The 27,578-nt window shown below is 36.7% G+C and overlaps 1 protein-coding gene across 1 annotated transcript in view; it reads right to left on the reverse strand.

The window, feature by feature from the left end:
* Positions 1-27,578, reverse strand: part of LOC139731321 (cGMP-dependent protein kinase 1-like) — an 88,554-nt gene that overhangs the window by 13,207 nt on the left and 47,769 nt on the right. The window contains exons 2-6 of the mRNA XM_071642208.1: positions 21,549-21,715; positions 7,816-7,929; positions 3,735-3,840; positions 1,386-1,449; positions 255-332 (exon numbers count right to left, since the gene is read on the reverse strand). Coding sequence (XP_071498309.1) covers positions 255-332; positions 1,386-1,449; positions 3,735-3,840; positions 7,816-7,929; positions 21,549-21,715 — 529 coding nt within the window. The remainder of the gene's footprint in view (positions 1-254; positions 333-1,385; positions 1,450-3,734; positions 3,841-7,815; positions 7,930-21,548; positions 21,716-27,578) is intronic.

A 27,578-nucleotide genomic window follows, 5' to 3' on the forward strand; every position in this document is an offset into this window, starting at 1 on the left:
GTTGAATAAACTCTCAGCTCACATAACTACATGACCTACTATGGAAGTAAGGTCAGAAATCTACCAACAGCTAATAAATAATTCTTATAGTGACTAGGAGTATTCTTTAGATTACTGTAGTACAAAGAAACTGTACTCATTTTTGAACAGACACATCATTTCACAATATTGCTTTTCAGGTTGATGAATTCGTTGAGGATAAGGTTGTGTGAGAAAACACATGACCTCATTCATTCCTTCCCATCATTCCTCACCCTTCCTTTACTGATGATGTACATGGTGTCGCCGGTGGCTCCCTGTCGTACAATGTAGTCTCCTTCATCAAAATACGTCTGGAGTGGGGGAGTGAAATACGAGACAGGAGCAGAGGTTTGAGACATCAATCAAACGATATGTTTGGAAAAAAGTCACCAAGAATACTTGGTACCCCTCCGGTCTTCTACTACAGTTACTCTGATGATGATATATGAATCAACTGCCACGAAATATTTGGGCAGGATAGGATAAGACTCATGCAGACAGTTTAGAAATGAACCCCAACATTCAACTCATATAGTTATACCTCATATTATCAACCCCGATCATGAATATAAAGTGGAAATGACTCCAAACTATGAGAAAAATTTCCACTGCCCAAATATTTTTGTATTACTGATGAAGTGGTGCTGGGACATGTTTCAGGTACAGCACATTCTACATACACATGATACGACTTTGAAACTTATCTTTTTTTTTTCAAACTCAGTTCTGCTTATTCTTCTCACACAACTACAGCTATAATTTGCCTTATTTTCCCATACATTTGTTGGGCTAGGTACCATCAAAATGTCAAATATTCATATGCCTAGTTGAAACCCTTAATATCACAATTCTACTTTCTTCAATTAATAAAGTTTATTTCATTTTTACACAATGTATATATTCAACAAGAACCTCAGCAAAGCTACATTTAAGACTTAAACTGCATGGCCCGAATTCACGAAGGTGGTACAAATGAAAACATGGACAAAAACCATGGAGTGCCAAGTGTCGCACGGAATATTTAGTTACGAAATTGGTCATTTCGTCGACAAAATTTCGTTAACGAAATTATCCTTTTGTGCACGAAATATTCATTTAGTTACAAAATGTCATTTCGTTACAAGATAATCATTTCATCGACGAAATTACTGATTTCGTAACGAAATATTCCATGCAACACTTGGCGCTCCATGGTTTTTGTCCATGGTTAAACCATGGTTTCATTTGTACCACCTTCGTGAATTCGGGCCCATGAGTCTAAGACATCACTGATGCATTGATATTAATGAGTTATATCTAAATCAGTATCTTTATGGGAGGGAGGATGCAAGAAAACGGGAGAGTGCACAGCTTGTTTTCTTTACCTCATCTATGATATCTGCTATCTTGTTAAGAGTTTCCTCTGGTAGATGATGAAAAGTTGGCACTCTGCAGGAAAACATTAAAAAGTCAAGGACATCAACAGTTGAAGCATATCAACTACAATTTTATTTGTAGCGATATCTTGATGACTATGTGATATGATAAGTTAGGGGAAACTCCACTCCACGTTAAACTTATTTTTTTCACATGATGAAATGACATATGAATAGTAATGTGAAATTGTCATAAAAATCATATGTTCAATTTAATAGGGCCTACAAAAATTAGTAAGTTTTACATGTATTTCCTAAATGGTGAAATTTGATTACAATCTGTCACATAACTTGTATGCATATGCGATGTAGTAACAAATGTTCTCCTCCCTTTGGTTTACAGACAGGCCTTTAAAAACCTCCTTTCTTGAAATGAAAAAAAAAAAGAAATTTTGATTTTACTCTTTGCATTCACGTTTTCATGAAGACGACATGTAGTTACTATCAAGTTACTGACATAAAATGATTTTTTTTTTTACCATCATAAAGATAAGACAATTATAAGGGTTTTATATCATCACATCAATCATTTCTCACATGCAATAACAAGTCAGATTCTGTTGTTTCAAAATACATGTGAAACTTAGTCACTTTTCACTTTAATGAAACTTTTGCTGTTTTCTTTGTTTAACTTTTCTCTTTGTTACAGTCAGTGAAAACATAGACTTGCGTTCACCAGTGATGATCTTACACTATCAAACAATCATCATTAGAAACCATTCTACAAATTAGATATTTTTGGTCAACCGGAAAAAATGCATATCTCAAAATGATATATATAAAACACAACAAAGACAGCATCAATAAAACTATAAAAAGAAATGCACTGGTTCAAGGTGACTATTACTGGAATGTTCAACAGCTTTAGATTTGTCAAAACATTCTACAGTTGCTCACAAATCTGATTTGCCTCACTCGCCATATTTCATTCACAGCAATTTCATTAATGCCCAGGACTGTTGTGAGTCAGGGGTGGCCGCTCGGCCTTAAATGCAATTTATGGAAGCAGCAGGCTGGTAATGATCAACCATGGCTGGAAAGTGAACTCTATCAAAACAATACACCAGAGTTATGCCATCAGCAGGCAGAGTGTATGCAGAGCCAAAGCCATGCATTAAGCCGACAGGCCATTAGTAGGAGAGCTAAGAGTTGTTCCTCTCTCTCTGTATACATAAAGCTTATGCATTAACTGCTTTTCTTACCAAAGATGAAAGGCTGACATACAAATATCAAGTTGGTGTTCATTAATTCCAAAGGATTGTTAATCCAAAAATGAAATAAGTTTGGTTATTTTGAAGATTCATCATTCCGAACCACCAAAATTCTGTATTCTTAGATGTTTTTAAACCAAATATTTATAGCCTTATTTAGGAGGTTATTATTCCAAAGTTTTGTTGAATGGAAAATGAAATTATGTTCATCATTCCAAAGGGTCAGTAATCCTAAAATGAAGTAAAGTTCTTTAGTCCAAAAATGAACCCCTCCCCCAAAAGGGTGGTACTAAGAACCTTCAAAATTACACACTTTACTTCATTTTCAGATTAATGAACCTTCACAACAACAAACCTTATTCAATTTTTGGATCAATGAACCTTTGGAATGACAAACCTTATTCAATTTTCGGATCAATGAACCTTCCGAATCACAAACTTTATTCAATTTTCAGATTAATGAACCAGCAGAATAACAAACCTTATTTCATTTTAACCAAACTTGCCAAATAATGAACAGCAACCCAAGCATTCATCCAGAGCGTAATGAAGTCATCTCAAACATAACTAATTTCCTTTTCTGCAATATCTATCATAACACACAACATTATAATCAGGACATTTCTTGCAATGACAGCATCATTATTTTCTACTACCTTCCTGTTTTTGGGAAGTTATTATCAACACCACAGCAGAACATTCATACCCATTAATTATCTATGTCATAAGGTTTCTGTGAATTACAGTCAAGATAATCATCTTGACAAACATCATCATCAGCAACATGGCAATTACCATCATTACCATAATCATAATCACAATCACAATCACAATAACAATTACAATCATATTCCCAATCACAATCACAATCACTATCCTTATCACAATGATAGTCACAATCACAATCACCATCACTATCACAATCACAATTGCAATCGCAATCACAATCACAATTACAATCACAACCATAAATGATAATCACAATCATAATCACAATTGCAATCGCAATGACAATGACAATCACAACCATAATTATAATCATCGTTTTAGTCTCCAATCATCAAAAGTTATGTCATCAGTTCCCCACCTCCTGATCAGTTCTACAAAGTCGGCCTGTCGGACCAAGCTGGTCTTCATCATAATGGCCTGGAAGCACTGCCTGTCAATGGCCCACAGTTTGGTGTTGGTTACAGCTGATGGACACAGAGAGAAATGAGCAGAATATAAAGAGTTTAGATGCACAAATATATATCTACTTTCTTTTTCAATTTGAGATGTTTGAGATTGCAGCTTCTAAAAAAAACAAAGAAAATAATCAAAATATGTGTAATAGTTCTATCAATATCATAAAAAAAAATGTATAGTTATGTATCAAATTCAGTACCATAGCAAACATTTTTCTCTATTAGATGATGACATTAATGAAAAATGAAAATGGCATTTACCTCTTTTTGTGTTCTTTTTTTTTTGCATATTTGTATCACTTGAAAGGTAAGAGTGGGAAAAAAACTGGTAAAAGCTGGACTTAGAAAATCTATGTTGGGCAGTTTTGTTAGAATTCAAAGGTCACATAAATGCTTCTTCATTCTTTGTTGTGTTATGCACTGACGGTAACAGGACCTACAGCAGACAGAGCTGAATTTCTTTAAAAAGTCTGTTCGTATGTTACAATGTACATTTTCACGGTTGCTCTGTATCTCCAGAGAGCCACTATGTAAGAAGCCCTTGGATAATGTTACATGTCATTTGACCTCAGGAATTGCCACTTGTAGTGAAGTACCCAGAGGGCTTAAGGTGAAAGAAGTCTCCAGGTTAGAGAAATGTTCTACACTTTTTTTGACATTTTGCATCACTCTACACAGAGAGAAACACACAAGTTTGATAAGACACAAAGAATTCGAAAAATGAAAGGAACAAACATGAAAATGATGAAAGTATTTGACCTTAAAATGATCAAAGATGAGAAAACAGTTCTGGCAAAAAGGGATTCTACGCAAAAAGGAACGCACTGAGAACAAAGAGACAGTAGTGTTTATGTATATACACACTAATAGAGTGAGACAAAAGTTGCTTATGAGATACCGTACATATTGCTGCAGAAGTATTCAATAAATCAAATTCATCTGATTCTCATACATTCCACAAATCAAATTCATTATTCTCCCAATGCAAGTGGAATGCAAAAATAAGATGAAATGACACCACAAAATCTCTTCTATAAATGCTGCAAGATGTTGAATAAACAAGCTCAAACCCTAATGTGACAATGCCATGCCATGAACAACACACGGTTTATTTCTTCATTTACTTTTGTCTTTGAACATTTATTTAACTAAATCTTTGCCCATTGCTATAATATATCAAAATCCAGTCTGGAGCACTACAGGTAAACACTGGAAGAGACATGGAGTTTAGAAATCACAGATATTGACAATACATTGTGACCTTAAACTACTTAATTTGTTTCCATTGAATATTTCTTAAAAAGTTCTTTGAAAAAGATAGTTTGATACATGGAATGCTTGTGTAGACTAACGTTTGAAAAAACTTTTGATAAAGACTTGCTTCCATGAAATACTCATGATTTGAAAGACGAAGACAGACTTTTGCATCATGTTTCATTGACAAATACATATATCAAAATAAAGAAACAATTGCAGAAACAGTGCTCTGTTTTCATAAGTGACTGAAAATGAACTTAAAGCTGTCAATGTTCTGTTCTTCATCTATGTTTGGATATTACATTTTAGATAAATATAAAGCAACAATTCATCAGACTTACACTTTCCTCCAAAAAAGTTATTAGTTATCAAAAGTTATTAGGATATTATGTTTCACGTTCCATTTGCAGACCGTCTATTAATTCAATATAGCCCCCCCCCAAAAAAAAAAGAATGAAAAGAAACAGATGCTTCACAGGAATAAAAACCCAGTCTTATAAAAGGTTTCACGCACATATTTAATATCCACTTCTATTAATGTGAGAGAAACAAAAGAAAACACATCCTTGTGTTTATGTAACCTTTCACTGTCTGATTGTGTTTAATGTAATGAAAATCAATAGAGCATGTTCAAGGACTGAATGAGAAAGAACCAACAGCATTACATCAGAACGCCTGCCTCGTGGTGTTTCTTCCTTATTGCTGTTTGATTACACAGCGTGAATGAAACACACAAGGTTAGCCGTGGATGGGGCAGGGTTTACTCTAAGAGAGAGGGATGTGTTTACTAAGTCATTCAGATTGTTTGCCTCCAGCCCCAGAGATGATATATCAGGCAGACGGAACTCCATTTTAACTCTGCCCTGTTGCCCATACTATGATAGATTACGTGAATTTATGTTCATCCGGTATATGCCCAGCAAACTGACTGAGATGAAACATCTTCATATCTTCCTATCCATTGAGATATCATACTATACACAAACCATTTCAACTACACAAATGCAAACATGCACATTCATATGATGTCAAATTTTTCTTCTTTTTTTTAAATATAAAGATCACTTTATTTGAAAATTTTCCAGTTTAAAGGTTAATAATTCTTTCCGGGTAATAGGATGATCAGTCATGTACACATTACGTACTAGATGTGTACAATGTCATTTCTCTCAGCTTAACATCCCACATCAAGATAACGTTCAGATCCTGTTCAGATATTTTCATGCATTTATTTCCATCAAAATTGGAATATATATATATATATATATATAAATATAAATAAATATATATATATATATATATACATATATATGTATATATATATATATATATATATATATATATATATATATATAATATATATAAATAAATATATATATATGTATATATATATATATATATATATATACGTCATATTTTTCAAAAGATGTGAAGGTTGAATAGAAATGCAGGAAAATATACCTTGATTGCAGGAGGAGGATATGGAAAGAAACACAAAGAAGTGGGAGGACGGGAGGGTGAGACAATTTACGCATTGATAAGAAAACAAACAGATACATTGATAGACAGTTATAATGGACAGATGCACTGGAAGAATGTTGGAGACATGGAAGAAACATTAAAACAAGAATTACCGTTTAAAAAGTAAGCAGGTTTCTTGATGTCTGTGAATGCTGATTAGTGGTTTCTGTGAGTGATGGATGCTTGATAAATCTCTTTGACAAGCAAGTATGTGGTTGAGAGAAGAGATAAAAACCCTACACCACACTTTGTTGAGAAGTTGACTGCATACAGACATATTTATATCCAGGGGTGTCTTTTACACCTAAACTAAGCGTAAGATAAGCAACGTAAAGAGACTGTTGTTCACTTTCAGAGCTGAACGACAGACACCCGTACAGGTGTACTGCCAGCAGCAAAATAAAATTTTGAGTAGAAGCATAAAATTTGATATTCTTTTCTTTCACTTAGAACTTGAGGTATCTGAAGACAACAAAAAAAGTTTCTATAATCAGCCAGAAATCCAGGACTGTCTACTGCGTAGGTTTGCTAAGTACCCTTATGAGGTTTACATGCTGGCTTCTCATTTAGAAACCAACAAACTATAAATATGCGAATACTGGAAAACGGTACTCTGATGATTTATTATACTTGCATATTCAATCGCCAACTGAAATGGATATATGCTTTGTTAATGGATTTTGTATTTCTGAACGTTGCAAGGAAACCGGATACTACACCCTGACCGGTTGATTCTCTCACAATGGCTAGAAATCCCTGGTGATGTTTCAGCTCCAAACAATCAGCTAATAAAACACGTAGCAATAAATGGAAAAAATATGATTTATGCTTTCTTTCTTGATTAACATTTGATAAGGAAGGCAATAGGTATCCTGGGTAGGATATAATCCTTCCTGTGGTATATAGGGACCTTGGACAGGATGTACAACCATATGGCCTTTTTTCCTGAGCCAATTACTGCTCAAAGCACATAAAGGGAAAAGGGGCAATGACAAGGGAAAAGAAAAAAATGATATGGAGAAAGAAAAATGACAGAAATAGACATGAAATGTAAATTGAATTGGCAACAAAGAGAGAGAGCAAGAAATGGAATAAACAGTTAACTCTGCACGCATCAGAGTCACAGAAGTTAAATTTCTGCAAGAGTCAAAGTCAGTATTCAGACTATCATTCGATGGATGTGATGGAGACAGGATTGGGTCTCACCTTTAACCGTTGCTGTTCTGGTACAGTTGTATAGGATAGCCAGCTCCCCAAACACCTTGCCTGGACCCATGGTGGTCAGGAATTTGCCTTCTTTGGTCACCTCAACCTTGCCCTCTGTACAAAAAACAAAACAAAAACAAAACAGGAGGAAAATGTTATTAAAGCTTGAGCATTTCTTTCCCAAGAGACAAATCTACACATCACAAAATCAACATACACACTCTGCTTTCTCTGGACAGCTGAGATGAAATCAATGAAGGGATACCCCTGATAATAACAATGACATATAGATATGAACATGAAAACATTGTTAAGACCTTGAGAGAGATTTCATCCACTTTGTAGATTTCCGCTTTGCAGTGGAGGAACTATTCGAGGATTGCTTTCAAAGAAGGCTGAGGACACAGTACACTTTCATCTGACCTTTTACATGAACTCTTTTGGTTGTCTATATACTTAAAATCTTTATGATAATGAATATTAAATTGGGAAAGATATAAGAACTCACTAGCATGATAATGATCAATTTCCGACATGTATGCATCTATATTTCTATGTATGTATGTTTGTTTGCATGTATTTGTCTCTCTCTCTCTCTCTCTCTACCTATCTATTTATCTATATTCATATACATACACATACTTGCACACAAAAATTTGGATTTTTTTTACAGTACAAATCAAAACATTGTCATACTGTAAAAGTGGAAATTTTGTACATTTTGCATGACCACAAACTAGCACGAAAATAGAAGCACACAAATATTTTAACTTGTTACGTGTACTGCTATGTTATGTCTTGATTCCAAGGAATTAAAAACATGCAATATTCATCTTACTCAGCAGAGTGTGAACAATTACTCGTGTGAAAATATCCACTTTTACAGTAATGTCCACCAAATCATGAATGTTTTTTGTCACATGACTCATGTCAGTGAGTCTGGGCATAGCGTGTCTCTTCCAGAAATCTGAGGTGGAGATGGGAGGAGGGAGGGGGAAGTCAGGAGGAAGGCTGTGGAAGGATGGAAACTGAAGAGTGAAACCAGGACCACAAACTTGTCACTCAAGATCCATCTGCCTTCCATCCAAACATTATTCCAAGACAAACAAATACCCCTCATTCCTCTGCCTCTTTCACCCATTCACCTCCTATCCCAACATAGATGCAAACCATTAACTATGACATTCAGTGATAAGCCAGTCTTGAAAATATCATTCATAAATGCTCAGCCATTTTGTGTTCATTCACTTAGTGTAAACTTTTTTCATGTTAATCATTTCATGACAATGAAGCATCTAAGACTACATTGCCCTGGATATACATAGAAATGAATATCACCACTGTTATCACCACCACAGCCTTTCTAACATATTATCATACAATTTTCTTCTTCAGTAATCTCATTGCTCACAGAAAATGGGTGTGTCAAGTATCAACCTTAACCCGTTGAGGACTGGCTGATTTTGCTACAACACGCATTTCCCATAGACCCTTGCCCGACTACTGTAAAACGAGGAATTTTCGCGCGCATTTTAATTTCGCGAATTTCGCGAGCGCCGAAATTCGCGACATTAAAATGCACGCGAAAGTTTTTGTCTACACTACATGCATTGAACGCCAGTGGCAATTCGCGAAAATTTCATGCCATGAAAAAGGCTGTCGGCTGCAATTCGCGAAAATTTCATGCCGCGAATATATCATGTTTTACAGTATACTCGGGACTCGTCCTCAATGAGTTAAATGAGGAAATAGTAATATCTCACAAGCAACAGATCAGTCTTTTCTAGTATAAAGTAGCTTGCTGAAGCCAGGGAATGACGTCAACGACTTAAATTCTCGCATGACTAATTACTTTTCTTGCTTCTAGCATCGTAATCCCTCCATAGGAGCCGCACCTTCAATGCTATCTGTATACTACTAATTTACTTGTTTTGCATTCACCCCAGCACACACATTAGTGATGCTTGCATAGTAATTTCATCAGTTTATCCTTCTGCGTGTATCGGGACATTGCAGCAGTTGACTCTGAGTAAGTGTGTTTGTGTGTGTCTGTATGTGTGTGTCTGTCTGTGTGTGTGTGTAATAATGTGTAAATACACCATGAATATGTCTACACCCATACACTTATGCATCAGTACATGATATATAGATGTATTCACATCTATAGAAGAAAGCAAAAGTAGTCACACTAATCTTACCACAAAGACACAGCATTGAACTCCATCCCCTCACCCCCACGAAAGAAAAGAAAATAAATTTTGAGAGGGAATAATACATTTATTTTGTTTGAATGTCATCATATACAGCAGCAAAAGTGTGAAAATGCACATAGTATTTAAAGTTCACATCAAAATCACTTCATTTCCTTAATACATGGGACACCTGGTTCCTTCATGAAACAAATTTATAAGATGGAAAGGGTTGACAGTGCACTTTTCATCTTCACGCATTATCTCTCCTTCATATAAATTGTGACCCTGCATCACAAAATCAACAAAATGTCGCCAGACATGGATTTGTAGTTAACACGTTGAGGACGAGTCCTGAGTATACTCAGGCAAGTGTCTACGGAAAATGGGTGTTGTAGCAAAATCAACCCATCCACAATGGGTTAAGGGCAGATTCTGAAAGAGCAGACTCTAAGCTTTGATGTATGACTCAATTCAAATGGACTCTCCTAACCTATATAAATATTTGAAAGAGAGCACACACTCTGGAAAAGTGTGAACCGAGAAAAGAGGCTCTGGAAGAACAGTGTCTATTCAAGCACTTAATCTTTACAAAACTGTGCTAGCTGTGCAAAGGATGGGGGAAAAAAAACCAGGCCGTAAACCATCGGAGCAACAACAATGAAGGGACTATCAGATTAGGCTGAAATTAAGCATGCTCTATTGACACATTCTGTCCATGATTAATGCCAACTTTCAAAGCAGTAGCCTCATCCTTTCAAAAGTCATGAGAGTTGAAATTGAAGAGTGTGCAAAGGATTTTCAAAAAATGAAAAGGAGCCTCTAAGACATACCTGATCTCACTACTTTACAGTAAAAAGGGTTGTCAAAAAACTGCTGAAAACACACTTTCCCATTCATTTTATGATCCTAAACTGACAAGTAATGTAGACGAAGAACAGCTCTTTCAGAAAATATGAAAAACTCAGGATTGACTTGGTTGACCCGTTTCACCTATTCTGAGTCCTCATGTAAAATCAAGGTGTGCGGCTTTTTGTTGGTTTTGTGATGCACGGTCACAATTGGTCTAAACTGAGACATCTTGTCAGAAGAGGGCCAACTCATTTAATCCGTTGAGGATGGGCTGATTTTACTACAACACACATTTCCCATTGACACCTGCACAAGTATACTTGGGAATCATCCTCAACGGGTTAAGGTGACTGGATCTGAAGTATCATTGTTGGACTGTAGAGGGAGCTTTGTTAAGAATAGATAGAAAAAATAGCAATGGCCTTGTGATGTCATGATTGATATATTCTCATTTTATATTAAATTGGCTTGATCTTATATGATTTGAAACAAGTCAGACATGATTTGGGCCAAGTGGTTATCATATTTACCTACTTACTATCTTCGTAAAAAATGCAGGAATAAGTCTCATAATTTGATTGCAAGGATGCTATGAGAAATATCTTGTTTTGGTTTTCATCTTTCACAAAGCAAAGGCAACTCTGCTTGTTGGGAGGATCGCAATTACTGTAAAGAATGAATATCAATGCAAACTGCGAAACCTACTATAATAGATAAATTAGATACTATTTTGGGATCACTTTTTAAAAGTCTAATGCAGAAAATATATCATTGTTGTTTACTAGCTTTTGCATGGCTGGGGATGTGGAGACCTATCACACATGAATATTCAAGAGTGTGATTGCACAAAGTAAGACTTGAGAGTAATTCCACAAGGAAAGGAACACATTGTTTTAGGCTAAGTATAGATGAAAATACCACTAGTATGTGTTGTTTGAAACTAAAAAAAGAAAAGAGGGGAAAAAAATACTAAAAAAGAAATGGTTCCATTTTGCTCATCCCAGCCATACAGGTGCCAGTCAGTCCAGGTTTGGGTATGCTTCCTCATATTGTTGAAGTATCAGTAGCAAATTACAACAATGGGAAATGTCATGTATTAGAATCTGTTAGAAACTTCCTCTTCCTTTTACCCCTCTTTTATATTCTCCCTTGATCCCTTTTTCTTCCTCCTTCTCCTCTTCCTTTTCTCTTCCTCCTCTTCCTTCTTTCCCTCTTTCTTTCTTATCTTCATCCTTTTCCTTCTCTTTCTTTTCATCTTCTTCTTTTCCTCCTCCTCTTCCTTCTCCTCTTCCTTTTCCCCTTTTTCTTCTTTTTCAAGATGTTCGAGGTAGAAGACAATATCTTTGCATAATGTATTCTACCAGACATCTTTCATGGAAAATAAGTTTGACAATTCCAGTGACAGAAATTGCCTTGTACTCTGATAACTTCTACATTGTAATCCTGACAGACAATCAACGTCCAAGGTATAGCTGTGTCTCCATGCCGATGAACAGCCCTAAATTGCTAGACAAGCCGAGATGCTCACGAAACTACATCTTTCCCACTTCCCTGGGGACGATGCTGTCACACATCACAGATGACGGTACCTCAAGATTGAGACACCCTAGAATTGACTGTCTGTCCCTGGTAAATTCAATCCTGAATATATTTTAGATTATTCTGCCCACGCAGCCATCACAGAACATGGGATCTACCACAAGGAGAGGAATTGGAGATGCACAATAAAAGGCTACAAATGAAACTATGAATGCAATATGTCTATGTCTTCCATTGTGAAGAAAAAGATGTCAGTCATCTTTTTAACCAAGTCATATGTAAGCAGTTATATCCAGTCCTACAGCCACCTCAGTATGGTGTCAACCTGTTTAGTGTGGCCACCTGTATGCAACATTCACTTCTGCCACACTTCTGAAATGTCCCTTAACCCATTGAAGACTAGCTGATTTTGCTTTAACACACATAGATAACCGTTTAAGTTTAATTGGGACTAGTCTTCATCAGGTTCAATGAAAGCTCTGATATAATATCACATGTTGACAAAATATGAAAGTGCTACTTCTCAAACTCCACCATAGTTCTGCAAAACCATGGTTAACCCATTGAGGATGGATTGATTTTGCTACAACACTCATTTTCCATATTATACTAATCTATCCCTACCCCAAACCCACTCCCCACACAGGCATACATACGGAAATACACACATTGTGGGCTGGACTCGACAGGGGTCACATGATATCGGCATGATCAGGGAAATTGCAGCACTCAATTCCCTCAGATTGGAGGAGATTGCGATATTTGACTCACACAGGTTGATAATCCCAGTATCCAGGCTCACTGAAAGGTTAATGTGTCCCACATACCAGGGTCACTCGGCTCTTCCTAGGAAACAAATGCCTCATTTGAATACACCACAGTCCTATTCCTTGCAAGTGAGCAAATTACAACAGGGACCCCAGAGACCTACTCTGCTGCCACAGCACAGTTTTGCTAGATTCACAAGGACTCAGCACTCTTCTGAATCATCAAACTGCTTTTTATAAAGTCAGTATCAAAGGCATTTAGCTGTCTTCAACCTCTGTGCTAATGGCAGAGTTAGGTGTTATGCATACTGATGATCAATTAGAATAAAATGAATTTGCACTCTTTAACTAACACATGCAATAAAGAACCGGGAAAAATTGGGATTCTTTAGATAGATTTCGAGGCATGACAATTTCAATATCACACAAGTGAGCAAACATTATTTTTCTTTGTATTGTCAAAAGAATTCCAGTACTTGTTACATGCTTTTCACCCCACTTTCACAATTTGGAATTTGTTATCTACAATTATATATGGATGTTGGTAATCATGACACCAGTGAAAACAAATCATCTCAACAAAAACTAAAATAACTACATCTATAGATAGGTTGACAATTATATTGTATGTCGCCTGAAAAAAAAAATGTGTGAGATTTTTTCCAATTATGTGGTGTCAAACTTTGTTCCAGACAATTTTAGATAACAACCCTTGGCCGTCTCTCATCAATTTCCAAATTGAATTCACACCCTGGTCACATTGCATCCTCCAATTTCTACGAAAATCTCAGGAAGGGCATGACCCGATGACCGACATCTTTGATGTTTTGCTGTTTACCCCTTGCCGGGACTTTTCACGGTTGCTCCCTTCACTCTGACTGCTCTGCAATCAAGTTTGAAACATGAGTATAATCCCCAAGACCCGAAATTTGACCTATGCCTGATTTACAGAGGAGCGAAAAAGAGTGAGATAGAGTGTGTGAAGTAATATTCTGGCCTCTAATATCCAATTATCTGGGGATGAGGCTAGCAAAGGCTTGGTTACATTGAAATCAATACTAGCTGAAGTTGAGGAAGGATAAAAGTAAATGCTGAAGTTCACACTTTCTAAATCTCCCATTTTCATTTATTTCAGAAGGCGGCTCAAGCTAAGTCTTTCTGTATTTCTTGGTAGTTCATGTTCCCAAAGGCTAATATTTTCATGGAATACCTTACCTTGAACTTGAACTTTCTCATTCCAAAAACTCTTCATAACTATACAATAACTTGTAGAGGAGGAAGTAGAGCCTACACTTGTCTTCTGAATAATTCTCTAAACCAAAAAGGTAAAGTTTCAGGCTCTGAGCTTTTTCATTGACCTCATGAATTTTTGTACCTGAATCAGATCATTAATGTTCAATGATAAGTGATATATTACATCCAATGATGCTCTGGAGGTCCTTTGAGGGTTATCATGACATTTGAGGCAAATTTCTTTGGACCATGACTTTTTCCCTTGATTCAATAATGTCAGCATGTCTCAACAGCTCATATGTTAACATTAGCATCACTAAAGTGTACTTAAACTGGCCTTTTGGAAGTGCAAACATTGTTATATTAAATCAAGAATGTGGAAAAACATACAACTTGAAAACACTTTGCCTCTTCCACTCTTCAGAAATGTGCTTTGGCACAGCAAACAACAACAACAGCAGCAACAACAACAACAACAACAACAACAGCAACAACAACAACCAACCAACCAACCAAACAAACAACATTACAACACTTAGAATGTGATGATGTTAAGGAGAAAAAAAAAACCCATTCTTGTCTCTATATAACTTCACACCACAGTCTTTGAGTCATCCTCTTATGAAAAGCAGCAAAACCAGTCAAATCATTTGTCTTACAGAACTAATCATTTGCACGATGAAACTTTTCAACACACGTGTTCACTATCTCATTATCTGAACATCATTTGGTGCACACAAAGGATGGATGCAAACAAGTCATGTAATATGAATGAATGAGAGAAACACTGTATCAAGCAGAGAGAGAGAGAGAGAGAGTCAAGGGATGATAGGTAATATACTGGTTTTAGAAAGAGAAGAGTACAATGAACCCACTGAGATGGATATGGGCGCAGTGGAGTGGAAGATACACAGAATAGTTTCAAACTTTAATGGATGCGGTTTTAGACTGATCGCATCCTCATCAGCCATCATTGCATGATAGTGATTCACCATCACAGAAACATGTCCATCCGCATTCTCCTACTTAATCTGTATCTTTCTTATACATCCATCTCCCTCTCTCTTTCTGCAAATATCACACACACCCACGCATACACAATTATATCCGCACACATATGTGTGTGAGCCAGATAGAATATATTTTGCACATATTATTGTATAAACATATTCAGGGAGCTTCAAATAAGAGCTTTAAAATTGGAAAGTTGAAAGGAAAACAAATACCACCTGGTTGCCTAGCAACTGCCCACAAATGAACTGTCTGTTAAATGAGTATACACCCACTACTTGCTGTTTTAAAGTTTGTTTACCTGTGAAGCTGCTGGTTTAGAGTTTGTCTACCTGTAAAGCATACAAACTGACCAAGAAGTAAAAGGAGAGAGGCAAGATTCTTGGAGGGGGGGGGGGGTGGAGGGGGAGGAGAGAGAGTGAGAGTGAGAGAGGGAGAGAGAATGAGATGAAAGACAAAGAGAAAGAAAGAGAGAGAGAGGAAAGAGAGAGAGAGAAGAAGAGAACAGGATACATGGAGGCATAACTTGTCATCCCAACGATATATTCACAAATGGTCACCAGATATCAGACTTGTTATAATCATGAAGCTCTTCCCATAAAGGATCTTGTGTCCAAGAAAGGGAAATAGATCCAAACAAACTAAACAGTACTTCAAGGTGGATGCGTCACTTTGCTTTTCCAGCTTTGGAGAAAGAGGTTTTGGATTCCAATCAATATTTATTTTTCTCTGTCACGAATGTCAAACTCTTCACCGTTCGTGTCGCCAACAGAGAAACTGGTCAGCGAAGATCTCTCAGGCTTGTCTTAGCTTGGCATTATATTTCCATTCGGTAGACACAAAGACCACTTTGTCACTTTCTGTAACATGACATGTTGCTCAAGAGATGCAATATTTGAGAGCTTAAAATTAGCAACACGGACATTTAAGATGATGATTGCATTGGCCGTTCTCCTCTATTCCTGCGTCATGTAAATTAGCTTTAGATTACGCGAGGATGCAACCTATAAAAAGTAAAATGGCGCCCCCATATGATCAGCGCATCAAATAGATCTCTGCGTCGTGAATTCAGCCGATGCAATAATAGCCCAGAACATGTGGTGAAAAGTCAGACTACACGAGATATAAATAGATCAATTTTGATAAGTGATTTTGCGCATGCGCAGTACAGGTTTTCTTTTTTTACTTCTGAATGTCCACGTCACAAAAATCTAAAGCTCCTGATCAAGTGAAAAAGAAGACTTTAAAGTTTGAGAGAGTGACTGTACATCAAAATCTACTAGATCTAATGATACAGAGTAAAATCACTAGCATCTAACCAAAGCTAAAAATAATTTGCTCCCTCTTAGCAGTCTATAGCTCACTACGATAAAAGTTACATTGTAAGATGCATTTGAAAGAGAATTTCGTTAAACAAAAAGAAATTACAAACATTTGAACCTGAGATCATAGTCACCAGTATAAGATATCAATTACTATGTCACTTCTCTCTGACTTCTACTTGGAGCTGAAATGGAAAATGCATCTAGTCGGCTTCCTTCTCCGAAGCAACAAATGGAAAAGAGCAATCCTAGTCCCACCTGTCATGCCCATGATTCAGAGAGTGCAAAATGGACATCTTCAACCAGCTGAATCTGCCTCCCCCCCCCCCCCAGTTAAAAGACAAAAACAAAAATAACAAGAAATAAAACAGAACTTCTGAAAGGAGGAGAAATCTGCATCCATCTCAGCAAACATCATACACACATCATTCTGCTAGGCTACCTTAAATAGCACATGAGAGTAAGGATGAGAAGAAAGCAAAAAAATGCTGATTTTCAGAGAAGTGAAGTGTACTATGAAGGCCTGGGGGGAGGGGCACGTCTTGTATCGATCACTCAGAGACGTCAAATTACGACAGGAAACCGCCGGGAGACAGGCCCGACTTGACTGAAACAATGACGATGGGACAATCGATATCTCCTCTGTCATCAAACCAGCTTCATAGGAAGTCTGGAGGAAGACAGTGGGAGGATGACGGCAAACCATGGCAACGCTGAGGTGATTGTGAATGACGAAAAACGCTAGAACCAACAATTGTAGCTAACTACTTCATGGGAAGTCATGAAGTTCACAGCAGAATTCATTTCTTTACAGCAAAGTTTCAAAAAAAGTACTTTGCCTTTCCTGCTCTAACTTTTCCGTGTTAGAATTATTGTCTCATATGATAAATATATGTGTGTCTGTCATTCAACATGGTTCATTCATGAGCTGCTGTAGCCACCATTTCTCTCCATCAATATTTATTACTGATTCAGTATTACGAGATGGGTTCCCAACTTTCTCTCATCATTCAACTGACTGTTGCACTCAGCATTTATTGTCACCATTATCTGAGTGAGAAATTCAGTCTACAAGTCATTCACAGTGATACACAGATTCTTCATAAACATTATTGTATATGCCATACATTTTCATGGGTTTTATTTTTTCGAATTTTGTAAGTTGGGAGCTATTTGTGAATTTAACAACATGAACTCTTGACCAGAACATGAATGCAAAATGCACTCATACATTTCTCTTTCAATACTGTACTATATGTAGGCCCTAATTGTGAAAAATTAGATATATGTATTGTATGTACAAACCCACGCAATTATATACAGTTGAACCTCTCTTATCCGGCCTCCCTTTATCCGGATTTCTCTATTATACGGACGCAATCTCGCCGTGATTTTTTTTTTTTTAATAATTAGGGAGGAAAGGGGGATTCTCAACTCCTCGAGAACTCCTACACAAACACATACGAATTACATATACTTGATACATTTCTTAATAATTATTTAGGTAAATCATCCCAAGAATTTATAAAAGAAAATGATATCATTCTTGCAAACATGAACCTCTACTTTGGGGTCTGTTACTGAGTGTAACAATGAAAAGGTTGCAGTATACACATTACTACATGTGGTACTACAATGGGCTACATCAGTACATGTGTATGTATACGTACATGCATAAAGCATTGAGTCTCCCGTATCCGGCCAAATCCCTTATCCGGATGAGCCCCGGTCCCGACTTGTCCGGATACGAGAGGTTCAACTGTATATGTGTGTGTGGGGGGGTCACATAACGGTTGTGTTGTTGTTTTTTTATATTGCTGCTTGTACATTGTGTTTATACATTCAAGATGAATGATTTTGTTTGTGAAATTACAGAAATCAAATAAAGATTACTGAAAAATTGAAAAAGTGTGTGTGTGTGTGTGTGCGTGTGTATGTGTGTGTGTGTATGTAATAACACTCATACAGACATATAATATACATGGTACACAAACATGCCCACAGACCACAGACCACATCCACATACAATATGCTCTCAGACATATAAGTACAAGTGGTCGCCTCCTCCAGACAAGTAATAGCTGCCGTCTCCCATTCTTGACCCAGTTTGGATAACCACTTCTTCCTCCTTCTCCTACCACACAGATGTTGAGGAGTGGAGGACCACTGGTAGAAACATAAGTTTTGAAACCCCTTGAACAACTCTCACAAACTGAGGGGAAATGGTTCATATTGGCTTCATCTATCTCAAGATGATGTCCATGCCGCTACAAAGTGAATAGAATTATTGGATCCACTGAGGTCCATAGTTTGAAGTTTGAACAACAAACTCAATCTCAGCAAAGGATATCTGAAGAGTTTGATCAAGGAATGAGTAAACTCAATTATTATTAATTTGAGATGCTTGCATAAAAGAAAATAATAACAAATATGGAATATCCTTAATCATAACTTTTGGAATATTTATTGTTTTGTAGCAAGTGAGGTGAACTAGAAAGGTCTTACTCTGCTCTATCTGATGATGGACTTACTTTTCCTGGTTTTATGATCAAATTCTTCAGTTTTATTGTTTAATATTTTGGATTTAAAATCAAAACATACAGAGAGGAAAAAATGAGGCAAAAAGTCATGTGGTGGATGTGATATTGTGGATGGATCTTACAGTAACCATACAATGGAGGGTGTAAAGTCTAAATTGCTGTGTGACATTTCACAAAGTGGCCATACAAAGCAGCGGGCCAAGTTAGAATTGCTCGGTGATGTCACACTTGCTTTGTGGTGTCATTTGACAAGTAGTGTACTATTTGGAAAATGCAATCATAAAAAGTGATGTCATTTCCCAAAAAGTATACTGTGGTGGGTCAAACAAGCCAACATTCTGAAATAATGGAAAATTCATATAATCATGTGAAGTTCTTTGAACCTACAACTAGAGAATGGACTTATCTATCCAAAAGATAACAAAATTATGATAAAAATAAAAATAAAAAGCATCAACTTGAGAAATGTAGTTTTTAGGACCTGATGGGATGAGACATTAAATGAATATTGATTACACTTCCATATTTCATGGTACTTCTACTTGTCATGTCATAGCTTTATAACCTATTATAAAGAAGTGATTGCTACCTCAGTATTTAAACTCTGAGATGTCTGTACAAGCATGATTACAATTTAATTAACCTGTTGAGGACGACTGATTTTGCTACAACACGCATTTCCCATAGACACCTGCCCGAGTATACTCAGGACTCGTCCTCAACGGGTTAATGATTGTATCTCTCACATACTTCCATTGTACTGCAGAGTGGATATTAGCAACACAGAAAGCTTGCCAATATCATTGAGTATACTGACACTCCATTGTCAGACGATGAATGACAAAAAGTTCTGCACGAGTACCCCCAAGGCTATTTGTAGGGCCTAAATTGAAATTAGGTTTATTGATCTCTCTAGCATATAAAATATTCAGACTACATTACTTGATTAAAATCAGCCATCCTTGATGGGTGTATGTGTAGTAGATTAATTTATACCAGCGACACTTGGATTGATTCTCGTGGTGCGAATCTGGATCACACATGAAATACAGAAATGAAGCTATGGGTGTAGAATATTGCACTTTCCTGGCAAATGCAGTCATTGATCCACATTCATATGATGCATATTTCTTACTTGAGAATAAATGATTTGTAGTAACCTCTATTTCAATATACAATGACCAATACTCAAGGAAAGGAATATCTATTCGTTATTCAGCAAAATTTGTGCCAACACTGTGATATGATGCATTCACAAAAGTACATTAGGGCCACATTTTAAACATACCAATTAATTTTTCAGGATCATACATTATAAGAGACTACATGGAAATTGCCCTACTGCACAGAATTATGCTCTTTGTACTAAAATGAAGTAATATGAAAGGGCAACAGTTTAATGGTCAAAATGTGTGATGATGACAGTTTGTGTTTAAAATAATAGCTGTGATGGTAAAATGGTACTTGTGGTGGTGGTGCCATAATAATGATAATGATGGTGGGATCATGATTTTAATCATGACATGATAATGGCACTCATGATGTAACAATGACAGTGATGAGTTTGTGATAGTAATGTAATCATGGCGGGGTGATAATGATTAGATCACTACAAATAATTGTGATGATGATATGACATTAACGACGGCAGTAAATGACAAGATGACAGTCTGAATTCCCCTGAATCAAAATGCGAACTTTGCTGATGAAAATTAATTGATATCCTACCCACAATATTTGTTCTTGGCTGATGACAGCAATACACAAAGATGATGCTGATAAGCTATTTAAGTTAAAAATGGATCCTATTATCTTGTCAGTGTGTAAAAATCAATGGGTGTATTTTTTCTTTCTTTCATTAAATACACTACTTGTTTTCATTTTTTTCCTGAAATTCTTGAAGTATAATGTACTCAGACACAGAGTATTGCCCATGCCAGATGCAACCATGAAAGGAGCATTACTGAAGAGTCAAGCAGTATTACCTCATGCATTTAAAGCAGTCAAATCCCCGACAACAGCATTTCGCTAAAGAATCTATCAGCATATCCCAGTCAGAAACAGGATGAATATCAAGGCTTCAAGTTATGATCCGATCACTTTCAATCCATTTCAGGATTGCCTACTTTCTGATACTTCATCCGAGCAAATATCTTGAGACTGCTAGTTACTATCACAGAGCAAAGACCACCCCCTCCCCCTGAAAAAAAATGACATCATCACAATAATAAAATAAAAGATTTTGTTATGCAAAATATATGGTGTAGAGAGTATATGTACCTTCCATGACGTAGACTAGTGAGCCAACATCGCCCTCTTTGATGATACAGCTTCCTTTGCTGTAATCCACGGGATACATGCAATCTACGATCTCCTGGATCTGAGATGACTCCAGGTTCTTCATGAAGTCGTTGTCCAATATTGCTGATTTGATGCATTCTCGTGCACTGCAGGGCAAAAAACCAGAAAGGAGAAAATGAAGTGAAATAGAGAAATGTACAAATAGGGAAATTTACATCATCTATGGCTGATATTGCCTGCAGTATCTATCCATATTACAAATATAGAACATGGAAATGAATCAAATTTGGAAAAGACTCTAGATGGAATTTATACAAATAGCAATAAATCTGTGGGAAGAGAAAAGACATACCCATGAAAGTAAATTAGAAAATAAAAAACAAAAAACTCCCCCCCCCTCAAAAAACAAAACAAAAACAAAACATATAATATCATCATTTGGGAATCAATAGATGACATATTGAAAAGTTTATGACATAGCATGACATCTACATAAAAACATAGCAGCAGCAAATATTGCTAAACGTAATCTATTACTTGAAGTATCAACATATAAGTGTGCTTAACCCATAGAAGACTAGTCCCGAGTATACTCAGGCAGGTGTCTATGGGAAAAGCATGATATAACAAAATCAGTCTGTCCTCAACTGATCAAAGAAAACAAAGACGCACATCGGACACACAATCAGATGTCTATCTTGGCAATTTAGCACTTTCCTGAAGTTCTTTGTTATCTTCTCACATCTCTGACTTAATGAAGATTTATTTTCTGGGTATAAATCTCTTGGAAAAAAGAGAAGATATACCTAGTCAGTGTCTCGCAACATACACCTTTACAAAGAAATCTTGTAAAAACAACAACCACAACAACAGCCAATATTGGGGCTTCATGAGGAAGACAGAATCGAATTGCAGAAACAGAGAATGAGAGGGAAATAGCAGCCATGCGAAGGCATTTGTGCTCGAGGTCAGGAAATTGCTTTCCATCGTGCACACCCTTCTCAGGTGAGATAATCCTTGTAATTGATTTGCTTTCAAGAGGCAAGGCTGCATACGAGCCAAAAGGTTAATTCCAGGCTTACTCACTGCTAGTGGAAAACATCCTGGCAAATTACAGAAAGAAAACAGATTCTCATTTCCATTTTGGATGTTGAAAGCCACCATACCAAGGTTAGCATGGTCAGCAGGTGCTTGTGCTAATCTGTTTGCCTCTGAAATGCAGGTACTTTCTCCTGTGTAATCAATCCAGATTTATACGACAATGCATAATCATTGAGCCCATCGTAATGTGCATATTGTGCTATTCTCTGAAAGGTGCATCCATACATAAAGGACCTCCACAGAAGCAATAACTGCCCTTTCTAAGAAATGCTTAGAACGTTAATTGTACTATAACTTTCCAAATCACTGAAATACATGCCACAAGAATTTGGAATGGGTCAGGGACGTCATTACGATGGCTTTGTAATGAAACATAAATGATCCTATTAAAGCCATTTAGCATTGCCATCAGGTAAAACGACCCAGCATACTGGCTTCTGTGGCACAAGATTTGTTAGCGTGCTTTGCAGACATCATCTTCTCATTGGGACCTATCTCTCACTACCCTGCAGCGTCCGCTTCACATTCTACAAGGAAGGAACAAGCCTTGCCTTTCTTACTAACCACATCAGTCTATCCACAGTCCAGGCTCCCATTAGACTTATTAATCTAGCCGCTCAGCAGGATGACATGGAAGACTTCTCTGATTTCCGTTCACAAATTTCAACTGCATTCATCGTCCCCTAATTAAACCAGAAATTACCGTTCAATGCATTCCAAGGATTATATACAGACCCAATAATTATGATCATGGTCCGTGATGTGTACCTTTGCAGTGACGACATTATATATTTTGCCTGGTGATTGCAACTAGATTTCAAGGTACGCTCCAAACTTTTGTGTAGAATTCTAATTTGTAATTTTCTCTTGTTCCACTGGGAACTGTTCTAACTCTGCAGATGTTTTTATTCATAGAATGTCTGAATGCAGTGAATAATGCACATACACGGAAACATGACATCCAATCTAAATTTGAACTGATTATGAAAGAAATATGTTGACCTGTATAAGCATGGAAATATAAATTTATACAAAGCAAACAAAACAAAACCAAGCCGAAACAAATCCTCCAACACATCCATCATATGAGACCTATTCCTAAAATAAAAAAACAAACAAACAAAAAGTCAAAAGGTCTCATCACACCCACAGACACGTATATTGACATCCATACACTGTTATTGGTCCATGAACACAACAACTATTTTAAAAAGTACATATATTGTTATTCCTAATTGATCCTATTCACTGCAAAATTACAATGAATGCTCACATGATTCTCGGATATTTGATGTCATAAGAAAATTTGAAGTGTAACATGAATAGCAATAAAAAAAAACCCAACCAAACCTCTGAAATATGAAATATGTATTAAAGGGTGTGTACAGTTCTGGTCGAGGTGAGGATTTAGCATTTAACATTTTGCGAGATATTCAGAAACCACTCTATGAGATGTCAAAGAGCATGCAATTCTAAGGGGTATCAAAAGTTTATTTGACGAAAATCGGTTTTGAAATGGCCGAGATATCCAAAAACAAGGTGAAACAAAGAGATCCTAATAAAGTTGTGGCATGTCGCCTTTTATCATTATCACTTTTTTGGATATCTCAGCCATTTGAAAACCAATTTTCATCAAATAAACATTGAATCCTTCTTAAAATTACATGTTCCTTCATATTTCATAAATGGTTTCTCATTATCTCACTTCAGAATGTTCAAAACATGAATCCCCACCTCAACCAGTACTGTACAGTCCCTTTAAACACAATGATAAAGTTAACTATTTTGAAATAAATGCAACCCCCTCCCCCCACAAAAACAAAAAGGGCAATCCAAGTCCAGGGCTTGATTATGTTCTTTTACCTTGAAAAAAACCCCCAACAAAGGCACAGAGAACATCTAGTCCTTTTGTAATCATCATATTTAATTCCTATCAGGACAGTTTACTGTGCCTTTGTCTCAAATAAACATGATTTGACAGTCAAGTTTCATCCAGGAAAGTGAGAACAAGTCCACTTCAAGAGGTTTATTCAACTTTTATTTTAGCCCACACTAAATGCCTGTAGGCTCCAAGCATAGGAACTCACACTAGCACATACGTACTGACTTAATCAGAGTTGGCTTTCTGCTGCCCTCTACACATGGGAAATGTGTCTGTTTGTACTTCTCCTTGCTCATGAGTGTGGCCATGCATAAAGTCAGCATTCATGAGCCTAAATGAATGCAAGTACGTGTATGTCTTGGTACGAGAAGGCAGTGGAAAAATCTTTAAATCAACACTTGAACATGAAGACATACATAAAAAAATACAGAAATGACAAAACATGCACAAGTACCTCCACAAAGTGTGAAAACTTTATTTTAATTTCTTCACTGTGATAATTATGCATATTTCAATTCATTGCTCAAGTGTGAACTGTTCATTTTTTTTTTGACTAATATTGTAGTGTAGCTCAGGAGAACAATAATGTATGAGTTTATTTCCTGTTCGATCCCATTATGAAATGGAAAGCAAGACAGCTTATCACCAATATCATTATTAATGCAGGTGAAAGATATTTATGGTTTACAAACTAATGTTGAGGATTGTTATGCATGCATCATAAGTCATATCTGACCTTGCTATGCCAAATTTAAAAAAAATCCTTCACTTGAAAATATAAGTGGTAGATCTCGATAAAATAAATGTTTAGACCTCATTGAAGGGTTTCTTTTTTTTTCCAGGACAAATATGCCTGGGTAACTCCTCATGTTTAAAGGGACTGCACAGTACTGGTTGAGGTGGGGATTCATGTTTTGAACATTCCTAAGTGAGATAATGAGAAACCTCTTATAAAATATGAAAGAGCATGTAATTTTAAGAAGGATTCAATACTTATTTGATAAAAATTGGTTCTCAAATGGCTGAGATATCCAAAAAAGTGATAATAATAAAAGTCGACAGGTGACAGACCACACCTTTTATTAGGATCTCTTTGTTTCACCTTGTTTTTGGATATCTCAGCCATTTCAAAACCGATTTTCATCAAATAAACTTTTGATACCCCTTAGAATTGCATGCTCTTGACATCCCATAAAGTGGTTTCTGAATATCTCGCAAAACGTTAAAAGCTAAATCCTCACCTTGACCAGAACTTTACACACCCTTTAAGACACCCATAGAGCAATCACTTTATAGCTCATGTAAATAGCTCATTAATGACATCTTTTAGGCTGAGATAATAATGTTGGCACAGTGGTAAACTTTAAACACAACAATCTTGAAAACATCACGACTACCCCAACGCCCCTCCCTGAAACCTGCCATTCCAACAGAGGCCCGAGGTGCATCAGACTCACACTAAAAAGTCAGCACGCACTCAGCACACGTGTGTTTGTGGAAAACTTCTCATCTCAAGTACCAATACGTGTCCAATGTCAGACATGCCCTCCAGAACTTCTAATCCTGTAAGAAAAACTCCTAATATGCATGTAGCTGCTCAGAGATGTCATGTCAAAGAAAATCTACATCTAAAGGAAGATGAACATGAGGGAAACCACTTCCATTTACATTTTTACCGTATGCAGTAAATCTTAGGAAAACTTATGGTGCTGGATGAAAAAAAAGAACCCAGACAAAAATATGACAAGTAACTGTCACAGTGTGAGGAAAGATGTTTCCAATGGGTATAAACAATTGCAGCAGATAGCAAGAAGCCTCCATTATTTGCATTATTACTCAAGTTATTCTCACAACATATCCCTGACTGTTTGGCCTATTCAATTGCCTGCTCACCCTTAAACACAAGGGAAATAATTTTCTAAATACAGTCAAACCTGCCTTAGCAGCCACCTGTCTATAATGGCCACCTGCCTATAGCAGCCACTGACAAATCCCCCCGAGAGAAAAATCCTGTTAAAGACCCTGTGTATAACAGCCACCTGTCTAACGTGGCCAGCGGCCACAAATTTTGTTTCCCGCGGTAGATTTTAACCTGTCTATGGCGGCCAAAGAGCCGATAATTCAGTGTTTTTCTGCTTTTTAGCCGTGCCAGTCATTCATGGGCAACGTTTATTGATCGCCAGTATCATTTGCCATCGCTGCATTCATCACTCATTCAGTCATAATAATGCATTAGTGTTTAGCTTTCTTCATGACTGTACACATGCTGAGGTTCAATAATTTCATAAACACCAGCATTGCTCAATGCATGAAACACACGTGTGCAAACGTACACACATACATGTACATGTAAGTACGATGTACTTATGTATACAACGATGATACATGTAGGACTACATGTAGGCAATGTACACAAACTTGGATGACCTGTCTATAGCTGCCACCTGTCTATAGCGGCCACTTTTTTCGTCTCCCTTTTGTGGCCGCTATAGACAGGTTTGACTGTATCTGTTTTTTTATCATTTTATCTGTCTATATCATTTCTGTATAAAATTGATGTATACTCCTGAAGGATCTGTCCTAATATCCCATTGGCTTTACACGTCCACCTTTCAATTAATCTGTGCATACTTAAAAATGACCGCATTTTTTTCTTTTTCTGGAAAGCTCCTACAATTATCCTACTGTCTTACTAAGATATCGCTCTACTTTATACCTACTGTATCAGAACAAATTGAAAAATGAAATGAACACCACAGCGAGAGAAAATCAACACCAAGATCATTCATGCAGTTCAATCTCAATATTTCAATTCATGTCACATGTTTACACGACTGGAATTCAAGAATCTGTGAACACAGGTCAGGCAAATTCAGAAATTCATGTTTGGTGCGGTTAAAACATTCTGGACCACAATGAAGATTGACTTGTGGATGAGACATTGGTACAGCTTTCTCCCTGAAACTTTTTTCCCTTTTTCCAATTCTATCCTTGCTCTATTTTTCCTGTCACTGACAAATGATCTT

The sequence above is a fragment of the Diadema antillarum genome, unplaced genomic scaffold (genome assembly GCF_040938485.1).
Source record: "Diadema antillarum isolate AM-2024a unplaced genomic scaffold, OU_Dant_1.0 seq00000368_RagTag, whole genome shotgun sequence".
Classification (NCBI taxonomy): domain Eukaryota; kingdom Metazoa; phylum Echinodermata; class Echinoidea; order Diadematoida; family Diadematidae; genus Diadema; species Diadema antillarum.